This window comes from Haemaphysalis longicornis, unplaced genomic scaffold, assembly GCF_048455015.1.
Source record: "Haemaphysalis longicornis isolate Haplotype H1 unplaced genomic scaffold, Haemaphysalis longicornis Haplotype H1 scaffold_5, whole genome shotgun sequence".
NCBI lineage: Eukaryota > Metazoa > Arthropoda > Arachnida > Ixodida > Ixodidae > Haemaphysalis > Haemaphysalis longicornis.
In genome coordinates, this window is record NW_027526385.1 from 179,770,700 (window position 1) to 179,797,026 (window position 26,327).

General features: G+C 49.1%; 1 protein-coding gene across 1 annotated transcript in view; it reads right to left on the reverse strand.

Annotated features, from left to right (window-relative positions):
• LOC144139533 (intraflagellar transport protein 46 homolog) overlaps positions 1 to 26,327 on the reverse strand; it is a 61,604-nt gene that overhangs the window by 15,320 nt on the left and 19,957 nt on the right. The window contains exons 2-4 of the mRNA XM_077671845.1: positions 22,588 to 22,787; positions 7,199 to 7,273; positions 575 to 815 (exon numbers count right to left, since the gene is read on the reverse strand). Of these exons, the coding sequence (XP_077527971.1) occupies positions 575 to 815; positions 7,199 to 7,273; positions 22,588 to 22,787 (516 nt within the window). The remainder of the gene's footprint in view (positions 1 to 574; positions 816 to 7,198; positions 7,274 to 22,587; positions 22,788 to 26,327) is intronic.

A 26,327-nucleotide genomic window follows, 5' to 3' on the forward strand; every position in this document is an offset into this window, starting at 1 on the left:
TGTTGTGCAAGTACTGAGTGTACCTTGTGGCCATACTGGCTTTCAGGGAAAAAAGTTTTACCTATATTCAGTTACAAATATTGCAGCTGTCCCAAGTAGTTTTCATCTGATCATGCGCCGCAGCAATTCAGAACCACAGTCTTTTAAAATATTCAGTGAAAATTCCCAGTAAACTCCTATTGAACAAATGTGCCCCCTAAAAACTAACCTTTCATTGAAAAATAATATCCCTAAAAAGTAGACGGAGTTGCAAAAAAAGCAACCGGAAACTCCCGACCTTACTCACAAGTACTTCGTTACATACTCTAGTACGCGTAGGTGCCTTGCTGATTAACGCAATAACTGTCGCATCTTGCCGGTCTGTGCATTGGTTGGCATGCAGTTTTGCTTTTGCCACTAACTGTTAGCCACTTTGAGAATCGCATACAGCACAAAGGCAAGCTAAAGTCCAATTCGTACACATATGACAAACGCCCACTATCGCTGCAGCGCGTGTCCCATCTACTATTTGTCCTGTCTTGTGAGATTTATAATTCCAGTTGTATATCCTTGTTTCCTCAAGGCAGAAACTCACGGCTTTGCTCGCGGCCGCAAGCTTGGCGTCTCTGGACAGAGCGCGCAGCCGCAGTGCCAAGATAGAGGGTTCTGATTGCTGGGCGCTGGGTTCGTCGAGGACCCGCAGTCCGAGCTGGTCACTCGTCAGGCCGTCGGGTCGCGGCACCTTGAGGAAGGCGTCGATGTCTCCCACCGCCGGGATCAGCTCGGGCACGAACGGACGCAGCTCCTGGTCCAACTCGACCGTCTGCGGGGTGTACCTGCGACGCACCGTTTCCACTCAGCTCAGGGGACAAGTCTCGAGGACCGTCAAAGGGAAAAACTGTCCAGGCATTCATCGAAGCCAACCAAAATACCACAAAATAATTCCGAAGAGGGTGCTTTCGACCCCCTCTCAGGGGTCTCAAAGGGGCTGAGTCCCGGCGGCCATGTTTAAAACAAACAAAAATTGCCGCACTTACATGTTAAAAATTGCACTGGTGGGGCGTCACTGCCAAATAATGTTTTACGGGATTTGAAGTTGTAAAACATTATGCAGCCATTTATTCACAACCCCCCCCCAGTACTTCAACCCTCTCTACCGAAAGTACGCTTCCATACCCGAAGTACGGTTGCCTCCACGGAAACATTTTTGAAGATGGCATTCACAACACGATGGATGAACTTATTATAGAAGCCCAATGCATTGCCCAATACAACAGGCTGGCTGGGACCCCAACTGGGGGGAGGGGGGGGGGCTTTCTGGAGTCGCTGCACATACCTTACCCGGACTAGGATGGAACTAAAGACATCATTGAAGAGGAACTAAAAGCCAAAATCAGCGTGGCCCCACTCCCTAGAAACATCTGCAGTACCACCAAGACCGACGGCTAGCCCGTGCTAAGGCGCTCCGCAAGCAGTACAACTCAAACCCAGTGGTATGCTACGTCGACACGGCGGTCTACCCTGGCCAACGTCCTGTAGTGGCCGTGGTGGTAGATCAACAGGGAACTGCAACCTCATCCTACTCAATCCCTACGTCCAACGGAGAAACGGGGCAAGACGTGGCCGTAGCTCTGGCAATTACGGGCACGCAGGCTACTACCATTGTCTCTGAATCCAAGGTCACCCTGCGCAACTATGTGCGCAGTAGAATCTCCACCACATCCGCCAAAATCCTCGCGGACAGTGCGATCCCAGTTCCAAGGCACATCCGCCTGGTGTGGACTCCAGCTCACTCGTCTCTTCCGGGGAACGAGTTTGCACATGAAGCAGCCCGAGGATACACGAACTGGGCTACATCGAATCCGACAACGTGCCGTCACAGACGGGGGAGGGACAGACTGGCAACTAACCGAGAGATTACCCAGCACTTATAGGCTGAGCCGACTAAAATTTCCTGCTGCCCACATTGCGCTAAACAAATGGCAAACAGTTGCGTGGCGCAGGTTGCAATCAAATACCTTACCTCACCCCGCCCTGTGTCACCACAGCTATCGCAATAGGTGCATGAACGGATGCAAGTGGTGCAACATTGCAGCAGCCACACTACAACGCAAGGCCTGGCAATGCCCTAACAAAGCACAGACCTTTGAACAAGGCATACATATAAGAAGTAATGAGCAGAGGGAGGCCGCATTGCTCAGCACTCTTCCCGAGATGCATAGTGCTGTCATTTTACTGGCAGATGACGCTGCCACAGTCCTGACCACGTCTGATGGGACGGACACCGGACATTCCCGCGCGGAGCATTCCTCTTTAAAGGGGGTGACAATAAAGTCTGCTCTCTCTCTCTCTCTCTCTCTCTCTCTCTCTCTCTCTCTCTCTCTCTCTCTCTCTTCAATAGGATGGTGAGGAGTACGAATATGATGATGATCACGATGTTGGTAACTTGTTGATGATGACGACAGGAGCGACTACAGTGAAGTCTGAATATGGATGACGGTATATGTCGTTCCCCTCATGTACATTTATTTATTCATTTTTTTGTTTGTTTGTTTGCTTGCTTGCTTGCTTGCTTGCTAGCTAGCTTGTTTATTCATTTATTTATTTCAGACCACTCGATCTTGGCCTTTAGCCCTATGTAGGGGTGTGACACACGAGCAATGTGAAGTATCAATACATATACAGTCGGACACGGATATATCGAACACGGATATATCGAATTATTGTCTATATCGAACTGTCTGAACATCCCCTTGGAAACCCCTTGCAAAAGTATAGCGCTGTTGTACGCGTATATCGAACTCTCGATCACAGACACATACGATATATCGAACGCTGCGCCCCAATTGCCCCTGCAAGTGCGCTTCTCCTGATGCGGTGGATGTCATGATGACGGCGACTTCTCCTGCCGCGTTCGGTTTCTGGCATGTTTTCTGCATGCTCGAGCGGTTTTCAGTGGTTGATCGCGCAGGGGGACCCATGTGGCATGTTACGTGTTTTTGTCCACGGCCCAAGTTTCGGAGCCATGGTCACGGAAAAGCGGAAGACTTTGGATTTCTGAATTTATGATGCAGAAAAAGAAGCAAGCGAAGGTTACAGATTTTGTTTTTTGTGTTAAATTGTCGCTATCGTAGCGGTGTGGCTGTGAATTTACCGAGCTGTGAGGAACATATCGGTAAGGTACCGCTTGTAGTGACTTTGAAAAGCTCTCAGTGATGTGCGGAGTTTTCAGATACGCTTCAGATAGGCATATTTCATATTTCGAATTATCGATATATCGAACTATTTTATGATCCCCTTGGAGTTTGATATATCCGTGTTCGACTGTAATCCATAAAGCAGTATAAACAGCAACTCGATCATTTTTCCCTTCAGGGCAACGAACTGGCTAACGAGGTGCCCCGAGATTTCTGCTTTCGGGACGCTTCGGATGCTGCCTCTCTGCACCTCGAGCGAAGGGGGGGGGTGGGGGGGGTGGAGGGGTGATCGCCTAGTCACCTATCGGGACATTACGCAGCACTACCGCCTAATTCCTGTGCTACTCGGCTGTTTCAAAGGCCTTCCGAAGGCCGTTGAACAAATCGTCTATCGAGTGCTCCATTGTAAGTACATAGGACGCAGTTGTGGGCGAGAGCCCAATTGTAAACTGAAATTTAGCGCGTAGCACAGACATTAGTCAGACCCGCTCTCCCGGCCCCGCTCCCACCCTCTAAAGCGCAGGCAGTCTGTTCGTGGCGTCGACTGCAGACGAACACCTTTCCCGCATCCCTCCTTGTGTCACCTGCACTTCCCCACGCGATGCTGCCACACGTGCACGTGGTGCGACGCGCCTTTCACTGCCATCCACCTCACAGGGGGCGCGCGCCTCTCCATCCTACTCCGTCCCTGCTCCTTACCACGCTAGAACAATATGAGGCTACGCTGCTCAGCTTCGACCCACAAGTGCCAGAATGTGTGATCCAACTGGCCGAACTCGCCGCTAGGGCCCACGGGCTCCTGGCCGTCGACTAGAGGACTGCAGTTTGCCGGTGCTCCCAACTGGCGCCTCTTTCTATTAAGCTGTGGATCAATAAAGTTTTTACCAGCGCTTTTACACATTAAACGCCAGATGTTACACACCATACCTACTAAACATCATAGTCGTGAGCTTAAGTTCAAATATTGCAGTCAAAGTATACATAAAAACTGAAGGGCAATCAACAGCAATAGTATACCAAGCTTACGAAAGCTTATCGACAACTGCTTGCTTTTTTTTTTTTAACTCCGACTTGTATTTGTTCCAGACTATGTCCCGACAATAGCGACAGCCGCCCTTGCACGGCCCCTGCCCCGCCATTTCTCCACTAATACCTTAATCGATGTTTGCCTGTACCCGCTGCAGACCGGTCAATGCCTTCCTCAGCGGAAAAACACAGCGCTTCGGTAAGGTCGACCCTCCCCCCCCATTTTGAGCTAGATCGATACTTCAAGATTCCCTTGCTATGTGTTCGGTTGTTTTCGCTACATCTCCACAACCTACGCACGAAAAAAGTACCACGGAAGAGAAAATACCATGCGCCTCTAGTGGCCGACTTAGGAACAGCGCAATGATGTCCCACGGGTTTGCGGTGGAGTCTGGTCTTACATCGAGGCTTAAAACTTCAATTTTCACCTGTTTTATTGTCAAGGTTTGTTTTTGTTCACCCTGCGTTTGCAGCAATTGCGTGAAACTTCGCGAAACAAATGCGTGAAACTTCGCCTGTACACACGATACGTTTCGCGAAGTTTCAATGTCACGCGGCTACAGACTTCAGTTAAAGACGACGTTAACGAATCTCGAAAGACGACGGTACAAGCAATATGGCAATCGTGAACGCTGTTTTGGCGTTAGTAAATTCCCGCTGATCGACGAAACAACGGAGACCTGTGGACTCGTTTTAGCCTTTTATGCAGTGAGGTATACCTGCAACTCCCTTCGGTGGCACATTCAGTAAAACGACACAAAAACCCGCTGAGAAACATGCACGGGTATCAAATAAGTGTATATGAAAAAGTGTTCCGCGTAAGTGTACATATACCGACCACTTGTTCAAATTTCTACTCGTACAAATAGGGGCAACATGTAAGCAAACCGTGCGGTACTAATCAGACCTCACCCTATGCTTTTCAGCAAATTTTTCCAATAGTACCTGATTGCTGTGTTAGACGTAATAGGCATAATGCCTCACACATTACTACCCACATCATGTAAGTGTAGAAGAGTCACAATAACAAAACTATTGCAGCGTGAAGCTGATGGCAACTACGGGTTAGCAGTTGTTGTAAGGGAGAAAGGAGAGAGCTTAATCGCAAGACTCTAATGACGATGCAATGAGCAGGCAGAGCATACAGTTTCATACTAATATACAGTGGAGGAAAATCTGGCACCACTGTCTACGGGAGCCGCGCTTCGGCGAGCGTTCCGTCATGTGCCGGGCAGGCACGTTTCACTCGTCCTCGGCATGGTTCAAGAACAGGCTGAAAAGTTGGCTCAGGCTGCAAAAAAGCAAAGATATTGCTCTAGAATATTATTCAAATTTGTTTTGTTATATAAGATTGAAGCTCCGAAAAGATTTATTTATTTAGAAGCTGCATGCAGGATGAACAAAAAACAAATGTTACCTTTTTTCGTGATTTTGGCTTTGCGAGAACAAAAATTCCCCCGCATTTCCCCGAGGGGGAGAATGTGAAAGTGCGAATGCACGGTTGTCGGCCCGCTTGCGGCGCTTGCGCTCGGCCCCCGCAGCCCACCGCCTCGCCGCCTTCTCTTCCATCTCTTCCATCGGGTTAGTAGTATCACGTGTACACCACGCAGTTATCAAGCCGCTATAACGCCGCTGAGTCGCCAACGCACGCCGCTGACGACGTAGTTTGAATGCGTTAAAGATATAAGGCGCGTTACTGACAATATCAGCGTCGCGTCCGTGGCTTATTCGGTAGAGCGTCGGGCTGCGGCCCGCAAAGTCCTCGGATCGAAACCTGGCGCCGGATGCTGTTTCTTCTTTAAATATAGAGGAGCACTGCGGACGCCGCCGACGCCGCCGCCGCCGGCGGCGGTGGATGGTTTGGGGTCGCTTATAAAGTGCATTCGCACTTAAAAGAAGCCATATGGCTAGCTTAGCCAAGTAAGCGAGGAACGTCGCTAGATGTAAGGGCGCCGCCCGGGGCGGCCCGCGAATGCAGCGCCAGATTTCCCTCTAGTATATGTATTATCATCATCATCATTTATTGTACCCGTAAGGACCCCTTGCGGGGTATTACATAGCCCTTTCCTGCCCAACCAAAATATTTGAGAAAAAATTGCCACAAGTAATTAAATTTTGTGTATTTACCCCTTCCTGATGATGGTTAGACAAGCAAAAATGGACAGCTCAGAGTATTTCACACAGAAAACCAGTAATATTAACTCTATGCAGAAAACAAACCCACACATATGTATCGGCTGGGCTTCTATTTGTATGATCTGCGCATAGTAAGAATGCCTTAAAAACTACTTAACGAGTTAAAGAAGCGACGCGAGCGGGCAGGAGGGAGCACGACTGTATTCCGTTGTGAAGGGAAATTATAAAAAGTTTATGTAAAAGGCAGAGTCGAGAAATTTTACGGCGGATTTCGAGGGCGGGGAGGTTCAGAGATATGAAACTCTATGAGGCAGAGCACAACCGAGCCATTCTCCTCTTCTCCGGACCGGCACACGAGCACACAGACATATCCGCCCTTGCACTATAGCAGGATTTACCGCTGCTATCGTACTAGACCCCGTGCGCTGTGAATGGGTGTCACCTGTAGCAATATCACGTTTACGCGCATCACGTTAAACCTCGCTAAGTGTACGGCACCGCAAAAAAACGTTTGTCCATATCGAACAACCAGCAGCAGTTCAGCGATTAGAGTGCCGACGCTTCTAGAAACTGGGTGAAGAACCGAGGAATCGAGTGCTAAGAGGCAGAATTCGTGCACAGGATGAGACTTTGTGTCGTGCCAACAATAATCTTCCGGGATGGAAGTCCTCTTCGCATGAAAGCAGTGCGGGCGGGCAGCTTGCCATCATGAAACGAATGACCGACCCAGCGGTAGATGATTCAACGGAAGCAGCTCCTTTACGTTATTTAAGACAACTTGTGACACACACAAGCCTCTTTTTCCCAGAAAATGTGCGTTCATATCATCTCAACCCAGCCCCTTCCCGGGCAGGACGTACCTGGTGATGAATCCGAAGAGCTCCTTGATCTCTGCCGACACCGCCAGGGAGTCGAACTCTGCGGGGTCGTAGGCCCTGCGTCACGGAAAGATAATGTAGTTCACGCTTTACGCTCTAAGCACATCCAGCTGATAACACAATAAAAAAAGAGGCAGAGTCGATACGCACAATGATTATGCAATCCGAGGGTATTCTTTTTTGTGATTTGCATCATCATCAGTATGGTTGCGTCCACTGCAGGACGAAGTCCTCTCACAAAGATCTCCCGCCACGCCCATCGTGTGCTACCCAGAGGTCGGCGAACTCACTCATGAGTCCACTCACTCAGACTCATTTGGACTCAAACTCACGCGTGAGTTTGAGTTTGAGTGAGCGCGAGGCTAGTGTGGCATCGTGAGTTTGAGCTTGAGTGAGTTTGAGCCGAGTGATCCCCACTGAGTTTGAGTCCGATTGAGTTTGAGTACGCCTGAGACCTAGTGAATTCTGAATCCATTTTGAGTTCTGGGTACATTTTGAGTTTGAGTCCATTTTCAGTTCTGAGTACATTTTGAGTTTCAGTCCATTTTGAGTTCTGAGTACAGTTTGAGTTTGAGTCCATTTTGAGTTTCAGTCCATTTTGAGTTCTGAGTACACTTTGAGTTTGAGTCCATTTTGAGTTCTGAGTACATTTTGAGTTTGAGTTCATTTTAAGTTTGAGTCCATTTTGAGTTCTGAGTACATTTTGAGTTTGAGTCCATTTTGAGTTTGATTACATATTGAGTTCTGAGTACATTTTGAGTTTGAGTCCATTTTGAGTTCTGAAAACATCTTGAGTTTGAGTACATTTTGAGTTTGATTACATACTGAGTTTTGAGTACATTTTGAGTTCTGAGTACATAGGAGTTTTGAGTCCATTTTGAGTTTGAGTACATATGAGTAGCATAGCAGGCAGCTATGGTTGGCTGTTAAGTTTCATGCGTCACTGTGGGCTCGAATTCAGGTTACCTGCGGGTACAACACCAATCGCGATCTGCATGATCGGTTGGGAGGGAGGGGGTGTGTGATTTTTTTTTAGTTTCTTGTTGAATTTTTATGGCCATAAGTACTTGCTGTATACCTAATTTTCGCGGCTGGGCGCGTGAGTGATAATTGTCTGGTGAGGTCATAAAAAAGGGTTGTCTTAACTTTTCCTGCTGACGGATCCACTAAGAGAGTGGGAAAGGGTGGTGGGAAAGCACACGGCGGCGCAGGCATGCTGGTTGTTCGTCTGCTACTGTTAACGGCTTGATATACTAGGGGTCACAAAGGACGAGGTGAGAGCCGGGGGGAAATGGGGGCGGGGGCTGTCCTTTCTGCTGTTTCAAATGAATTAGCTGAATTGACTGGGCAGCGCCCCTTAAGACAGAATAATGACCACATTAGATTGGATGAAAAGTGAAACTGATGAGGCTAAGGCGTGTAAGGTATCAAATGAAAGGTCCGGATTAACGGAATCAAGAGGGGTAAAAAAAATGCTTCCTGATTGTAGTCATCAGGCAATCATAATGAGTCATAGATTGGGTTAAAATTCAAAATGATGCTGTGAGGGCATGTGGGGAATCAAATTCAAGGTCTCGATGTGGGGAATCATTCGGGACGAAAATGAGTTATGGATATATCATGACGTAGTCATGGTAAGTCACAGATTCGGTTAAAATTGAAGTTCATGACGATAGGGCGTGTGGAGTATCAAATTAAAGGTCTCGATGAGGGTAATCACGTGCTTCCTGATTATTATCATGACATAGTCCAAATGGGTCATAAATTAGGTTAAAATTCACAATGATGCCATTGGGTGTCCGGGGCATCAAACTGAAGGTTCCGATAAGGGAAATCACATGCGACAAAAGTGTGGTAGGGCTATATCATGAGATAGTCATGGTTAGTCATTGATTGTTTTAACTTTTAATTTCAAATTGATTCCGCTAGGATGTGATGGGTATCACATTAATGGTCTTGATGAGCGGAATCACGTGGGAGAAATACAAAAAATTCCCCCGCATTTCCCCGAGGGGGAGAATGTGAAAGTGCGAATGCACGGTTGTCGGCCCGCTTGCGGCGCTTGCGCTCGGCCCCCGCAGCCCACCGCCTCGCCGCCTTCTCTTCCATCTCTTCCATCGGGTTTGTAGTATCACGTGTACACCACGCAGTTATCAAGCCGCTATAACGCCGCTGAGTCGCCAACGCACGCCGCTGACGACGTAGTTTGAGTGCGTTAAAGATATAAGGCGCGTTCTGACACCGATATCAGCGTCGCGTCCGTAGCTTATTCGGTAGAGCGTCGGGCTGCGGCCCGCAAAGTCCTCGGATCGAAACCTGGCGCCGGATGCTGTTTCTTTCTTAAAAAATTCCCCCGCATTTCCCCGAGGGGGAGAATGTGAAAGTGCGAATACACGGTTGTCGGCCCGCTTGCGGCGCTTGCGCTCGGCCCCCGCAGCCCACCGCCTCGCCGCCTTCTCTTCCATCTCTTCCATCGGGTTTGTAGTATCACGTGTACACCACGCAGTTATCAAGCCGCTATAACGCCGCTGAGTCGCCAACGCACGCCGCTGACGACGTAGTTTGAATGCGTTAAAGATATAAGGCGCGTCAACACTGATATCACCGTCGCGTCCGTGGCTGGATCGGTAGAGCGTCGCGCTGCGGCCGCAAAGTCCGCGGATCGAAACCTGGCGCCGGATGCTGTTTTAAGAGCGAATGCTCTTTATAAGCGACCCCAAACCATCCACCGCCGGCGTCGGCGGCGGCGTCCGCAGTGCTCTTTAAAGAAAAAACAGCATCCGGCGCCAGGTTTCGATCCGAGGACTTTGCGGGCCGCAGCGCGACGCGCTACCGACCAAGCCACAGACGCGACGGTGATATCAGTGTTAGACGCGCCTTATATCTTTAACGCATTCAAACTACGTCGTCAGCGGCGTGCGTTGGCGACTCAGCGGCGTTATAGCGGCTTGATAACTGCGTGGTGTACACGTGATACTACAAACCCGATGGAAGAGATGGAAGAGAAGGCGGCGAGGGGGTGGGCTGCGGGGGCCGAGCGCAAGCGCCGCAAGCGGGCCGACAACCGTGCATTCGCACTTTCACATTCTCCCCCTCGGGGAAATGCGGGGGAATTTTTTTTTCTTTATAGAGGAGCACTGCGGACGCCGCCGACGCCGGCGGTGGATGGTTTGGGGTCGCTTATAAAGTGTATTCACACTTAATATAGAGGAGCACTGCGGACGCCGCCGACGCCGCCGCCGCCGCCGCCGGCGGTGGATGGTTTGGGGTCGCTTATAAAGAGCATTCGCTCTTAAAATGCTTCTTGGTTATAACCATCAGATTGTCACGGCGAGTCTTATAGTGGGGTAAAATTCGAAGTGACCCCACTAGGGCGTGTAGGGTATCAAATTTACGGTCTTGACGAGGGAAATCACGTGGTACAAATAAAAAAACGCTTCGTAGTTCGAATCATGAGATAGTCATTATGAGTCATAGATTGGGTTAAATTCAAGGTGAGGCCGCTGAAGCATGTGGGGCGTCAAATTGAAGGTTCCAGTGAGGGGAATCACGTCGGACACCTAAATAATGCATCCTGGTTACAGTCATGAGAGTCATGGTTATTTTGACTGGTATGAATTCCATATGACCCTGCTAGGGTGTGTGGGGTATCAAATTAAAGGCCTCGCCGAGGGGGATCACGTGGGACAAATATAAAAATGCTTTGTGGTTATAATTATGAGGATATAGCAAGAGGTATATAGCAAAAGGTACACACTCACACTCACACTCACACGCTCACTCACTCACTCACACTCACTCACTCACTCACACTCACTCACTCACACTCACACTCTCACTCACACTCACACTCTCACTCTCACTCACACTTACACCTTCACTCTCACTCTCACTCACACTCACACTCTCTCACTCTCACTCTTACTCTTAGTCACACTCACACTCTCACTCTCACTCATACTCTCACTCTCACACTCACACTCACACTCACAATCTCACTCTCACTCACGCTCACACTCTCACTCTCACTCACACACTCACACTCTCACTCTCACTCCACTCTCACTCACACTCCCACTCTCACTCACATTCACACTCACACTCAACTCACACTCACACTCTCACTCTCACTCACACTCTCACTCTCACTCTCAGTCACACTCACACTCTCACTCTCACTCTCACTCTCAGTCACACTCACACTCTCACTTTCCTTCACACTCACACTCTCACTCTCACTCACTCTCACTCACACTCACACTCAACTCACAGTCACACTCTCACTCTCTCTCACTCACTCTCACTCTCACACTCTCACTCTTACTCTCACTCACACTCTCACTCTCACACTCTCACTCTTACTCTTACTCACTCTCACTCATACTCTCACTCTCACACTCCCACTCACACTCTCACTCATGCTCTCACTCTCACACTCACACTCTCACTCACACTCTCACTAACACTCTCACACACTCACTCTCACTCTCACACTCTGACACTCACACTCTCACTCACGCTCTCACTCTCACTCTCACTCTCACACTCTCACTCTCACTCACACTCACACTCAACTCACACTCTCACTCTCACTCACTCTCACTCTCAGTCACACTCACACTCACACTCTCACTCACACTCTCACTCTCACTCACGCTCTCACTTCTCACTCTCACTCTCACTCTCACTCACAGGCACACTCATACTCTCACTCTCACTCACACTCTCACTCCGCTCACACTCTCACTCACACTCTCACTCTCACTCACACTCTCACTCTTACTCTCATCACTCAAACTCTCACTCTCACACTCACTCTCACACTCACACTCTCACTCATACTCACACTCACACTGTCACTTTCCCTCTCACTCTCACTCACACTCTCACTCTCAGTCACACTCACACTCTCACTCACACTCTCACTCTCACTCACGCTCTCACTCTCACTATCACTGTCACACTCACACTCTCACTCATACTCTCACTCTCACACACAGGCACACTCATACTCTCACTCACTCTCACTCACACTCATACTCTCACTCTCACTCACAGGCCCACTCATACACACACTCTCACTCTCACTGTCACTCCACTCACACTCACGCTCTCACTCTCACTCACACTCAAACTCTCACTCACACTCAACTCACACTCACTCTCACTCTCTCTCACTCTCACTCACTCACACTCTCACTCACACTCACTCTCACTCACACTCACTCACACTCACTCACACTCACTCACACTCTCACTCACACTCTCACTCTCACTCACGCTCTCACTCTCACACTCACACTCTGACTCTTACTCTCACTCTCACTCACAGGCACAATCATACTCTCGCTCTCACTCTCACTCACACTCACACTCTCACTCCACTCACCCTCTCACTCTCCCTCACACACTCACACTCTCACTCTCACTCTCACTCACACTCACACTTTCACTCTCACTCTCACTCTCACTCACACTCACACTCTCACTCTCACTCTCACTCTCAGTCACACTCACACTCTCACTCGCACTCTCACTCTCAGTCACACTCACACTCTCACTTTCCCTCACACTCACACTCTCACTCTCACTCACTCTCACTCTCACACTCTCACTCTCACTCACACTCACACTCACACTCTCACTCTCTCTCTCACTCTCACACTCTCACTCTCATGCTCTCACTCTCTCACTGTCTCAATCTCTGTGAGGCCATTTGAGTTCTGAATTCATTTTGAGTTCTCAGCCCATTTTGAGTTCTGAGTTCATTTTGAGTTTTGAGTACATTTTGAGTTTTGAGTCCATTTTGAGTTTGAGTACATTTTGAGTTTGGAGTACATTTTGAGTTTGGAGTACATTTTGAGTTTGAGTACATTTTGAGTTTTGGATATATTTTGAGTTCACTTTGAGTTTGAGTACATTTTGAGTTTCAGTCCATTTTGAGTTTTGAGTCCATTTTGAGGTTGAGTACATTTGGAGTTTTGAGTCCATTTTGAGTTTGTGTACATTTTGAGTTTTGAGTTTTGAGTCCATATTGAGTTTGAGTACATTTTGAGTTTTGATTACATTTTGAGTTTGAGTACATTGGGAGTTCTGAGTACATTTTGAGTTTTGACTCCGAGTGAGTTCTGAGTTTTGTGCTCAATGTGAGTTTGAGTTTGAGTGAGCGCAGATGTGCTGCTCAGCATTGAGTCTGAGTTTGAGTGAGTGGTGATTCGAAAAAAAAAATTGTGAGTGAGTTTGAGTGAGCCGCGCCAACTTTGCCGAGGTATGGCTACCTGAGTCCACCTTCGCCACCGAATTTTCGTATTTCATTCCTCCACCGAGACCTTGGCCCACTCCTATTGCGTTTACGGGTTCCCTTCCCTTCCCCATGTACTCTCAATAGCAGTGGGAGGCACAGCTGTCTAGCCCCTCCCTCCCAGACTTGCTCATCCTCGTCGAGAGAGCAGCCGCGGAGCTTCCGTGAATAGGGAGCCACTTCCACGTGATCTTGTGATCGATGTTCCTACTAAAGTTGCTCTCTCTCTCTCTCTCTCTCTCTCTCTCTCTCTCTCTCTCTCTCTCTCTCTCTCTCTCTCTCTCTCTCTCTCTTTCTCTCTCTCTCTCTCTCTCTCTCTCTCTCAAAATCCCTTTTAGCACGTCGAAGAACGGGAAAGAAAAACGGCATAGTCGTATGATTTGGTCACGGCTGGTCGATGCGGAATCGATGAAAAAGACTCAACAGAAAACTCAGACGGTAATTAGGTATGCGCTTACAAGATTTTCTTATCGAAGATTATTATTTTCTCCTGGATTTCAGGAGGAGGAGGAGGAGGAGGAGAATTAAACTTTGTTTTAACCAAAATTTCATTTCTGAACCCATCGCCTTGAGATATCAGTCCAGACGTACCTGGGCGTTCGCTGCCTGGCCCGAAAGATCCGTGCCTATATATGGTCCGCGCGTATACAGATTTGATCCGTGCCTACAGATTGGTAGAGCATCGAATCTGATATCCGCATGTTGTGGGTTCGGATCCCACCTGTAACGCGAAAATTCTCCGAGTTTTCTTTGCATGCAATTGACACTTACAAAATTCGTATTTTCAAGCAAAAAAACTCCCACCTCCCCTCGCGGGAACCCCTGTGTAGATGCGACGCATAGGCGGAGCGGCGAAGGGACCGCGTTTTATAGCGCGCATAACGTTGAGGGGACTGCGTAAGCCGGTCCCAGTCGATGACGACGTTGGCGCCCTTGTAAAGCGGCGTGGACTGTAGGTGTTTGAGCCAAGCGTGGATGTTGCTTCGCCGGAGAACGGCACACCGGTTATATGCGCAGCGCGCCCGAAGGAGATGAAACCGCGGAAGAGAGAGTACCGCACATGCGCCGGCCCCAGCGCGTCTGCCGCAGCTATCACGCAACGTGCCGCGGCTATGACGCCACACAATCCACTTTAACCCAATCCAAGCCAATCCAATCGAATTCAATCCAATGCCCCTCGCGAGAGAGTGTTCGCTATCGGAGAGGAGAGGGGGTGAGCGGCGGAGAGCGCAGCTCGCGCGGCGAGGAGAATGGGGGAGGGGTGGACAACGCCGACGACGACGACGCCGGAGGGACAACGCGAGTGAATCAGATGCTCTGCATCTAAAAAAACGACGAACTTCACTCCGTATACCCCCAACGGCTTTCTTGACTGCTGGCTTTCGTTTCTGGGTTCAGGCAATGAGCCCCTCATCTCCAATTCTGTATCGCTGCACGCATAGCGAGGGCCTCGGTTCTGGCAGTTTTGGTGCCACAGCAAACACCCCGGTAAAAAAAAAAAGTAGTTTCATCGATTGGTCAAATTCTGTTCCGTCATTTCCAAGCATCACAGATGCAAAACCATTTGCATCCTATTGGGATTTTACATTTCAGTTCTTCATACCCACTGTGCCGAACTAAGGAAAATCATATTTCCTATTCTCTGTACAATTATAAATCCGCTTTCCAACTTAGGGAAGCTGGAAGTGTCATTGACTGTCGAAGCTGCAATTAGAAGCTTTATTTTCCAATTGTAACCCAATTTTCTAATTGAGTGGACAGTTGACTCTGCACACTTGTACTGCTTTCCCGATGCGACGACTCGGAAAACAATTTATCACGACACACTCGTCCAAGAACGGCTCGCCACTGCAATCGCGACATCGTGTATGGGAACTATGCACTATCCCCAAATCGTGAGAGATATTATAGAGGCAACCGAAGTAAAGAAGCTAGGGGACCAATGGAGCGTTCCCTCCACTTCCCCGCCCGACAAGTCACTGCGATTCTTGCCATAGCAAGCTGGCACGGTCAGTTGACACCGTACCGGATGCAACGTACACCTCATTGGTGGTGGGTGTATTAATTATTTGATTATGAATTTACGCACAGTTTGCACCCACTTCAAATAACTTGTTAACTCAATTCCGTTTTCTCACCCGGGAAATTTAACTGCAACACAAGTTACCGCGGGAGGTTATTCTCACCAACGCTGTATTTACCTCTTAACAACGAAGCTGTTTAGTAAATCGTAGTTTTTCGTGTCCGCAGTTAAAAATACCAAGAAATTGCCGAGCACGCGCACGTGAGTGCGTGCCTCGCGGCGACCACCGGGCAGTAAACAAAATCAAGAAAATGCCTAGCGCTAAAAAACACCGGGACACTAGTATACGCCTCGCGCTAGAGAGCGTCGGGCTTCAAAGACAAAAGACTTTTACAACAGCAAAGCTCTACCCCACATATCTATTGATGAGGTCTCCAAGTGACTGGTGCGGATCGGTCGCAAGCTGTCTGGTAAGTCGGGTAATTTGGTTCGCCTGCTCCTTTTTAGAACGTGATGGGTCGAGTAGGTGTCTTAGGGGGCACCAAGTCCTCTTCATGCTCATAGCGCCTTGTAACCGATCGCACTACTCCGGGCCGCCTAACCCCTCCTTGGAAGAGGATATCACAGAGGCAGAGGTCAGGGGAGCGCTGCAGGACGTGCGAACGTCTTCCGCCCCAGGGAAAGACCGAGTCACGAATAAGATGCTTAGAAACCTCGACGATGGTTCGATATCTTATCTCACCAAGTTCTTTAACAAGCATTGGAAAGAGGGCACTCTTCCTCGAGAGTTCCGTCATGCGAATGTTACTAATCCCTAAGCCGGGCAAACAGCTTTCGACAGAAAATCTCAGGCCGATATCGCTAACGTCATGTATTGGAAAAATAATGGAACGAATAATTATGGCACGACTAAACAGGCTTATAGAAGAAAAAGAATTGCTGTCGCCCAACATGTATGGCTTCAGGGCAGGGCTTGCGATAAACGATGTCCACCTGAGGCTATACTAGGATTTGCTGAAGGACCCTCCCTCACGTGACTACGCAGCCATTCTAGCCTTGGACCTGACAAAAGCATTTGATAAGGTATCTCACTCAGCCATCCTGGCAGGCGTAGAACGCATAGGGCCAGGCGTACGGACGTACAACTATGTTCGCGCCTTCCTATCTCACAGAACAGCCACGCTGACACTGGGTGACTTGCAATCTCCTGAAATACAACTACCGTCATGCGGCACACCGCAGGGGTCGTTCATATCCCCCTTGCTGTTTAATCTAGCAGTGTCACACATAGCCTGTGCTCTGGATCGAGTGCCCGGTCTTCAATACAGCATGTATGCAGACGATATAACCCTATGGGTCACTCGAGGAAGTGATGCATACATAGAAGAAACCCTGCAAGCTGGCGCTACAGCCGTCGTGCAAGGAGCCCGAGTAGCGGGCCTGCAATGCTCTCCCACCAAATCAGAGATGCTTGTCTTGCCAACAAAAAGATCTGGACATTCGCGAGAGGCTTCCATCCATATTTTAGTGGACGGGAAGCCTGTACCGCGGGTCACGAACCTCAAAATTCTAGGCCTACTGCTACAGAGTAATCGGAGAAATACAGAGGTAATCAAAAAGTTCTCGGCGTATGTTACCCAAATAATTGGCCTGCTCCGTAGGATCGTTGCCCGAGGGCACGGCCTGAAAGAACAAGACCGCTTGAGACTTGTACAAGCGTTTGTTATCAGCCGACTAACGCATGCTCTTCCCTATCTTCCCCTCAACGACAGCGAAATGAAGAAACTAGATGGTCTCATCCGCAAAGCCTAACGAGCCGCCTTGCAGTTACCACCGAACGCATCCACTGCCAGATTAGAGGCAACAGGGACATACAATACGGCAGCAGAACTAATCGAAGGCCACCGCACTGGCCAAGTCAACCGCCTAGGGCGCTGCTCCGCGGGCAGACACCTCTTGCAGAAACTCGGGATCGGACCAGCTCAAAGCCCCGAGTCTGTGTGCTGCATGAAATCATCAATCAGAAATCATCATCGTTCGACCGATTCCCAAAAACATGCACCCAAAATTTCATATTGACAGGCGGATTCATCGAGCCAGAACACTGGAGAAAAAACTTTCCCCCTTCCCGAGCGACCCTCTATGTCGATGCCGCAGAATATCGGCACAAAGATGCATTCGCCATTGCTGTAATTCACTCCACGTCATCTCCTCCTCTTGCAACCCTCACCATTCACACCCGTCACCCGCATGTCGCGGAAGAGGCGGCAATTGCACTAGCAATAACCCAAAGGCCCATCCCTGAAATTGTATTTTCGGATTCGAAAACGGCCGTCCAAAACTTTGCCAAAGGGCTCATTTCTGCCCCGGCACACAAAATTCTCGGTCTAAATTCGCCATCCGACGCGGTCGAACTCCATTGGTTCCCGGCTCACACGGGCATTGGAGGGATAGAGACGGCCCACACGGCAGCCCGAGCACTTGTCTCCCGGGCGTACGATGTGGACTCTTCCCTCCACGGAGCCAGATCGACCAGGGACAGTCTCCTCACATTCCGAGAGGTCACACAGCATTACCGCCTCTACCGCCGCAAGCTTCCACCCGCTCACTCGTCCCTCACTCTGGAGGAGGAACGCCTCTGGCGTCAACTCCAAACGGAATCTCTACCGTGCAGAGCCGTCCTCCACCATGTCCACCCCTCCCTCTACCCATCCTCGCTCTGCCCCCGCTGGTGTGAAAAAGCCACGGTCCAACACCAAATGTGGGCTTGTGATGAGGACCCATTCCCTCCCATTAATTCTCCTGACCAGTGGATGGAGGCGTTGGGCCGCTCGGACCCCCAGCTCCAGAAGGAGCTCGTGACTCGAGCGGCTGAAGTCGTCGCGACCCTCCGGGTCGTGCCCACAGCGCCCTAACCCTTTATGTGAATAAAGTTATTTCTCTCTCTCTCTCTCTCTACCCCACAATGGTATCATGTTCGTCGGCAAAAACGCTAAGGCGCCAAGAATACACTTATACACTGCATGCTTCACCCCTATATACCAGGTTTCCTGTTAGTGAGATTTCGAAAATGATTTATTCAGACAAAATTTCCCGGGTGAGTGGGCTAAAAGCAGATGGACTCTGCCTAAGGCCCATTCACCCGTACATGAGAATTGCTAACAGCGGTAGCAGTGAACATAAACAAAGCACAGAATGCAAGAAAACTACATCAATACCAAAAAACTTCACAGAAAGAACAATTCAGCCAAACAAATACACATAAATGCAAAACAGCAATCATACCGCGGGTACAACATTAGCAGAGTTGATTCCATAGTACGGGTAAGATGATACTGCTTGACATCGCGTTTGAAAGCGTGTATAGAACGGGATTCGTGGACCATTTTCGGAATATCCGGATGTTTGTTCAGGAAAGAGGCCTGGTATTAAACAACCAAACGTTTGGCTGCCATAATTTGTACTAATCATTGGGGTTTTGTACAGTTTCGTGACTAAATGTATAATACATGTTGGGCGGTTGATACTGTCTATAAAAGGCGGATTCATCGAGTTTGATTTCGTTGCAAATGCGTATTAAGAGCTTGAATTCAAACAGAAGGCCCGGGATTTTTTTTTTTTCATTAAATTTGGTGGTTGCAACTAATGCCGGCAATCGATCAGAACGAAAGGGTGAACTTGCGGCTCATTTCTGACTCCGCTGTTTTGTTGATCACGTGTAGTCGCTCCGTCTGCAATGGACTTTCACAATGCCGCCGAGCGCGACATTCCGTTTCCCCGTGGGTGCAAGCCAGCCCCTTTCTGTCCGCCCCCAGCGCCACCTTCTGGTTCGCTTAAAACCCACGCGTTCTATTCTTTTGAAGAAAGTCTCAACGTACTTTTCCGTTCGAACTCAATGGCATTGACTAAACAATTCTAGCAGAACAAAAACATCATACGGCACCCGATCAACATCTTGCAAAGGCACAAAGCGAATCCAGCAGCGCCCACTGTGACGCCTATGGGGCGGAAGAGACTACAGAACATGTGCTGTGTCGCTGTCCCGAATACTCGTCGGAGAGGAGCGTGCTTGCCACCGCGCTCAGCCGATTGGACAATCGGCCCTTTACAGTGGAATCTATTCTAAGTCATCGGTCTTTACCATCGACCTCGCAGAAGGCGACGAAAGCCCTTTTACGTTTCCTGAGTGATACGAACTTGCGTGAAAGACTCTAGTGCCCGAAACGGAACTAGAGTGCGCGCTTTCCCACTCCTATCTCTTCCTCTTCTCCCGCCCTTTTATTCCATGAGCCCCATTCCCCCAGTGCCGGGTAGCAAACCGGGCTCTACACCTGGTTAACCTCCCGGCCTTTCCTTTCCTTCTTCTTCTTCTTCACAAAGCGAATTGTGTACGGAGTGATGTCAATGTCCTTTGTACCGCATGATCGTGCAGCCTGCTGACGCCCCTAGACCAACCAAGTGCATTTTTAGGGAACATGCAGCGTTGGTGAGGAGCATTTATGCAGCGCCCAGGGATTTACTGGTGAGGCAGCACCTTTTGGATACGTGCGTCGTCTTGCCTGAGCTTTGAAATGGCACCGACCTTTGTTAGATTGATGTGCTTATTTTTCGTTCTCTGTTAGATTTTATATGGTGTGTTAATTGTCATATGTAAGTTTGACTTAATCTGACATGGTCGTCAACACCGCCAATCTTCGCTAATATTAGTTGGGTCACCACTCCAGTGAAGAATTTGGGCGTTGAACTGGAATATTACAGGGATACTGAACCATACTGGCGTAGACAGACACAGGCGTTGAGGGAGAAGGCCGAGAAATGGAAGGGGCAAGGTTGTCAATTTTTGCAAGGGCCACGGCATGTAACTTATTCTTTGTAACGAAGATCTGGTACATTATGCAGGTACTGCATTATTCGCGAATCAACGTCCAAAGGCTTCACCGGGTATTTGCGGTGTTCGTTTGGGGATCACATGGGAGAGGTGCAGCAGAACAAACCTTTTTCGGAGAGTCCGAGATGGTGGCTTGCGGCTGGCGCACCTGTATGTGCGACAGCTGGTAAACCGGTTTTTGTTTTGGCGAGATGTTCGGGACCCGTTCTTTCAGAGTGTCATGCAAGTACGGCTGGCGCGTGCTTTGCCGGAATATGTAGTATCCACATGGTACATGCCAGGTGGCGTGTATGGGTATTTTAAGGAAATAGTTATGACGGCCCGTTTTCTATTCGCACGGTTTTCTGGCGGGTACCTGTCGTCTGTGACACGCAAAAAACCGTATAAGGACATTTGCGATGTTGTTTTCCCCGTCCCTATGTATAGATATAATTACCGTGGTGGGCCAGCCCAAAATGTGCTAAAGCTCGTCAAAACAAGGGAGGTTCACCCTGGAGTGAAAACCTTTTTCTTCAAATTACACACAGGCACCTTGTCTGTTCGAACCTGGATGCAGGATAGAGGGATATCTGTGCCATGGCGAACTCAGTGTTCAATTTGTAAAAAACCAGAAACGATAGAGCACGGTTTTCTGCATTGTTGGGCCGCGGTATTTTTGTGGGATATCCTCCAGAGGACCCTTCATAAAGATTTCCCGCTGAGCCCCCAAGGCATGCGCTATCTAGCGGTAGAAAACGCGGAGGGGGCACCCTTGGACCTGGTTATGTTGGCGGCCTTGCATAGCATATGGCGCTTCCGCATGGCCTAGCTCCACGGTGATGTGGACGCCCGCCCTACGCGGCAGTGTTTTCGTGAGTTCATATCCCAGTACGTAGAAGTCCAGAAGCGCAAGGCATGCGCTCCTGAGTGGCTGTCAAGGATAGAACCCTTGACTACGCTTAGGGAATTTTAGAGAGACATCAGCCTTCATATATGACTTGTCGCTCGAGTTGCTCATGTGAATAAGTTTGTTTTGTGTTTCTGTGTTGTGTCGAAGATCGGCATTAAAGAAAAAAAAAACAAAAAAGACCTTGTAGGATCTCGAGTTTCAGATCGAAAGGCCTGAGTTCGAGCCCCGGCGATGCTAGTTTTTTTTTTTTTTTTTTTCTGAAGACCTCTGATTTTTCGCTTTGAATGTTTTCTTAGCCCAATTCCACGCAGTATTTCCGTAAATAAATGTATTATGGTTGATTGATTGTACGATTTAGCGCACCGACGCAACGCAGGTGATGAGGCGCGCCGTAGTGGAGGGCTCCGGATTAATTTTGAGCAGCTGGGTATCTTTGACGTGCGCCGAAATCTCGGGCAGGCGGGCGTTTTTGCTTTTCGCCTCTAGCAGAAAAGCGGCCGCCGCGGCCGGGAATAGAATCCGCGTCATTGTGCTCAGCAGCATTTTAGTGTTTTGGGGTCCTTCAGATCGGTTTATAGGTGGAACGCGGCACATGAAAACGTTTAATTAACGTTTTTAAATGCAACGCATCTCTTTCACCCGCCTTGTCCCTCCGGCGTAGTCCGGCGTAGTCCGCATCCCTCCCCCAACCTCCTCGCCGCGCCAGCTGCGCGCTAGCTCCGCTCTCACCGCAGCGCCGTCTGCGTGTTAGCGCTCGGCTGCGCTCGCTCCGTCGCCGTGCCAGCTGTGCGTGGGTGCGGGTTAACACATGCGCATGCGCTGCTCTGCGCTGCTCTCTCTCATTCCCCTCACCGCACATATTAACGCGGTAACTGCGCCGCTCCGCTCAGTCGTTCCGACGGCGCTCCTCCGATGACATCCTCCAGTGACCGCCGATGATTTGAAATGGAGACTAACAGGCCTGATATCGCGATGGTCGGCGCAACCGTAAAATTTACACCATCTTCCCTCGATGGGAACCATGGGGTAGATGCGACGCTTCGGGGGTGAACATGCTGCGCAAATAGGACACACAACAACAGCAATCCACACGCTAACATAACGGAAACGCAACGGCAACCCCCGATGCGTGGCATCTACCCCATGGTTCCCCTCGCGGGAAGATGGTGTAAATTTTCATCATACCGGAAGTGTCGGGCGTGTATTTATGTTGGAACAGAATATCGCCTTCGCGGCATATCACTTTTTGCAGGCAACAGTGCACGCTCACCCCTCTATGGTGATCACGGGCTCGTCATCTTCCTCGTCGTCCTCCTCCTCGTCGTCGTCGTCCTCTTCCCGGTCGTCGGAGTGCCGGGCGTTCTCGGACGAAGCTGCCATTAGTCCCTGCACGGCTTCCGGTTTGGCCTGCTTCCGGAAAGGATTCAGCATAGACGCCAGAAGGCCGGGCTTCCCCGCTCCGCCTCCCGCCTGCACACATTGCGCATGCGCGGCAGCACGTGACACAGTCAGAGGGTGACGTCAGCATCACGCAGATTTTATGACGCATTAGGACTATTGAAGTATGATGAATCCTTGCCCTATGCTTTTGTTTCTCAACGTGTGCACCAAGCCCAGCTGCAGTACGTGCATTGAAAACACCCTGGAGTAACACTGGTTTTGCGGCAGTTGCAGTTGGCTTTAAACGACGCACTAAAATGTTTTACCCCTTTCTGGCCAAACAGGGTGCTGGAAGGACATTACACCCTTTTTCTTGAATCTCAACACCCTTTTCGTTGCTGTACACCCCTTTTGTGCTGAAAAAAGGGTGTTGACCAACTTCACCACCCTTGGTTTTTCGTAGGGAGTTGAAAGGGTGCGGAAAAGGTGCTAAACTTTTGATTGATTAGCGTCATATATGCATGTATAATTGCACTTTGAAGTACAGGAGATCTCCTCATACTACCCTCTCCACCACGTTAGAAATGTTCAAAATAAAAAAAAAACTATTGTTCGTGTGCAGTGGTCGCTCGTTTGCACATGCGGTACGCCGCATTGCTTTGGCACGTGAAACAGCTTTGGCACGTGAAACATCAATTTGAACTTTTCAAATTAAAGGGACTATATTTCTGTGACGAAAATGGTGTTGACCAACTGCGACAGACTTGGCTTTCTGTAGGGCGTTTAAAGGGTGTAAAATAGCTGTTCAACTGAAACAAAACAAAAAAAAAGCAGCGGAACTAGGGATTGACCTAGCGTCTTCCGGTATTGCAAAGTTTGGCTACGTTTTGCTAGGCTTGGATCAGTTTTGTTAGGTTTTGCAACGTTCTTGCTAGGCTAGGCTAAGTGCTGAAGGGTGAGCCCAAGTTTAGCCGGATTTTACAAGGCTGTCCCGGTGTGTCCCCCACACTGACAGCGAATTCAATGGGAAAGTAAGTTAAGTCGCCCCCTGCTCTGCCGTTTCTTTAGCCTTACACCACCACTGCAAGCTGCGCCATGTTTTTAGGGGCGAAGCTCCTCTTGCTCGGGCCCTGTCCCAGCCGTGCATGGCACATTGATGGTGATTGTGGCAGGATCTCCCTAGGGATGGGCCAACCAAAGATTGGCCGAAGAGGTCATAACGTTCAACGCGCTCATTGCTACCCAACAAGGAGGAGAGGAAGAAGAAGAGGTTGTCGTTCGTCGCCTGCGAGCTCAAGACATGCTCAATTTGGTCGGCCCACATTGATTTGGAGAGTCGCATTCAGCTGGCACGCCAACGTAAAGAAGTGGGCGTGTTGGTTACCCTGGATATTGCTAAAGCTTACGATAGCGTTGAATACCAAATTCTTTTTGACACAATACAGCGTTATCATTTTCCAGACTACATTGTTTCGTGGATTGGCACTTTTTTGTCGGATAGAAAATTCTTTTGTTCACAGCAGGGCCTGTCATCTCCAATATACAGTCAAACTCGAGGTGTTCCCCAGGGCTCCGTTCTCTCTCCCGTGCTGTTCAATATTTTAATGAGCTCGGTTCCGGTAAATCCAAACATTCAGGTGTATATTTACGCGGACGATATTGCTTTTTTCACTTCAGACAGGGATATACACACGTTGTATCGGCGTATGCAGTCGTATTTAAGCGCCTTAGAGGCTTGGCTGGATGGCCTTCGCTTGACCCTAAATGTGAACAAATGTGTTCTGCTTCCATTTCCAGTGAGCGGCCCAGTCTTCAAATCTCTTAGTTGCCGGCAACAGGACATTCCTCAGGTCAATTCCTTAAAATATCTGGGTATTTTGTACGAATATACCCTCAATTGGCGTCCACACATAGATTACATTACTACCAAAGGGGCTCGGGCCGTGTCATTTTTGAGAGGGCTAAGTCACAAAAGATTGGGCATGCGTCGTGACACCCTACTAATGATTTACAAAATGTACGTCCGACCAATTCCAGAATTTGGATGTGTGCTATTCTCCGGGAGTCCCCACTACAAACTTCGCCCGTTGATAATGCTCGAAAGACAAGCTCTACGTTTATGTCTGGGTCTTCCCCGTTATGTACCAATTAAAATTCTATACATGGAAGCCCGTATTCCTCAATTAGTCTCACGCATGCATGCCCTCACCGTAGATGCATTTTTACGAGTCATGGAATCGCCCATATCCAGGCCGCAAACTGCCTTCGTTACATGGCCTTCATTGTTCTTCGATAGTTCATGGCCGCGGTTCAAACATCCACAGGCGGTCTTTGTACAATCTCTGCTTGGCCCATTAAATGTGGCCCTCTTGTCGGCTCCAGTACTTGACAGAGTGTCGCACTTCGATATTTCTTTTGATGAAATCTTTCCCTCTAACGCGAAATTACTCCCTCTGAACCTTTTAACAGGCCTCCTACAGGATCATCTGAACGGTTTCCCATTCCACGCCATTGTTGCAACCGATGCTTCTGTCCGGGAGGAGAGGGCAGGCGTAGGTATATTTTCTCCCGGTCTAGATTGGGCCTTTTCCCTCCGGCTCCCTAACTTTACTACATCTTTCCACGCAGAATTTCTCGCAATAGTCTTGGCCCTTCGTAAGCTTGGTTCTTCGAAACGACAGACAATAATTCTCACGGACTCATTTTCTGTTTGTTCTGCCCTTACTTCTTCAACTTCATCCCCCCTACGTCGAATCCTTGCTTCTTTAGCGCCTTCCTCCCTTCGTGAACTTCGTCTGGTCTGGGTACCTGGACATGCAGGTATCTGGCTTAACGAATCGGCGGATGCTCTGGCGGGAATGGCATTGGGCGGTCCAGTAGTGGAGGTTCTGCCGCCCATTTCCCTCGTAACTTCGGCTCGCTTCCGTAGGCTGTGTTTACTCCAAAGTCTGCCTGATTCTACCTACGACGACTCGGAGCTCGAGCACCTCCGGTACTCATGGAAGTGCAGCATAAGCCAGTCGCGAGCGTGTGAAGTAACCCTCACTAGCTTTCGCTGTCGCGTGCCAAATTTAAATTATTACTTGCACCGCTCTAATCTGGCCCTGTCGCCGTTATGCGCCTTTTGCAAAGAACCAGAAACAATCGACCATTTCTTCTTCTCCTGCCGACGGTTCTCCTCGATAAGACGAAGATACCTAGAAAGTACATGCAGCCGGCTAAACCTCCCGCTGTCTGCTACAGTTATTTTGTCATTCGGGGCGAAGGAACTGGGATTCTGCCACGGGGATCTTTGCAGTGCGTTGCACTCATTCATCCTGGAATCAGGCCGTCTGCCGCGCTAGACAGTATTTAGCTTCATTGGATTTTCTTGACAAGAATATGCGCGCCAAGCTCACTGCTTCGTCTGTACCACTCTCTTCGTGTTTCTAACTCCCAATTTTCATTAAATGGTGTTCGTTGTTACCTTTTTTCTTTCTTTCTCTAATCTCCTTACTTTTATTTCTCCACTCATCTACTGCTAATCCATCCTAATAATTAAATTTTTTTTTCTTTCCCTTCAAAAATTACCTAATTTCTTTCGGTAAGGCGCCCATTTCCTGGCCAATCCCCCTGAGTGGGTACGCGCCA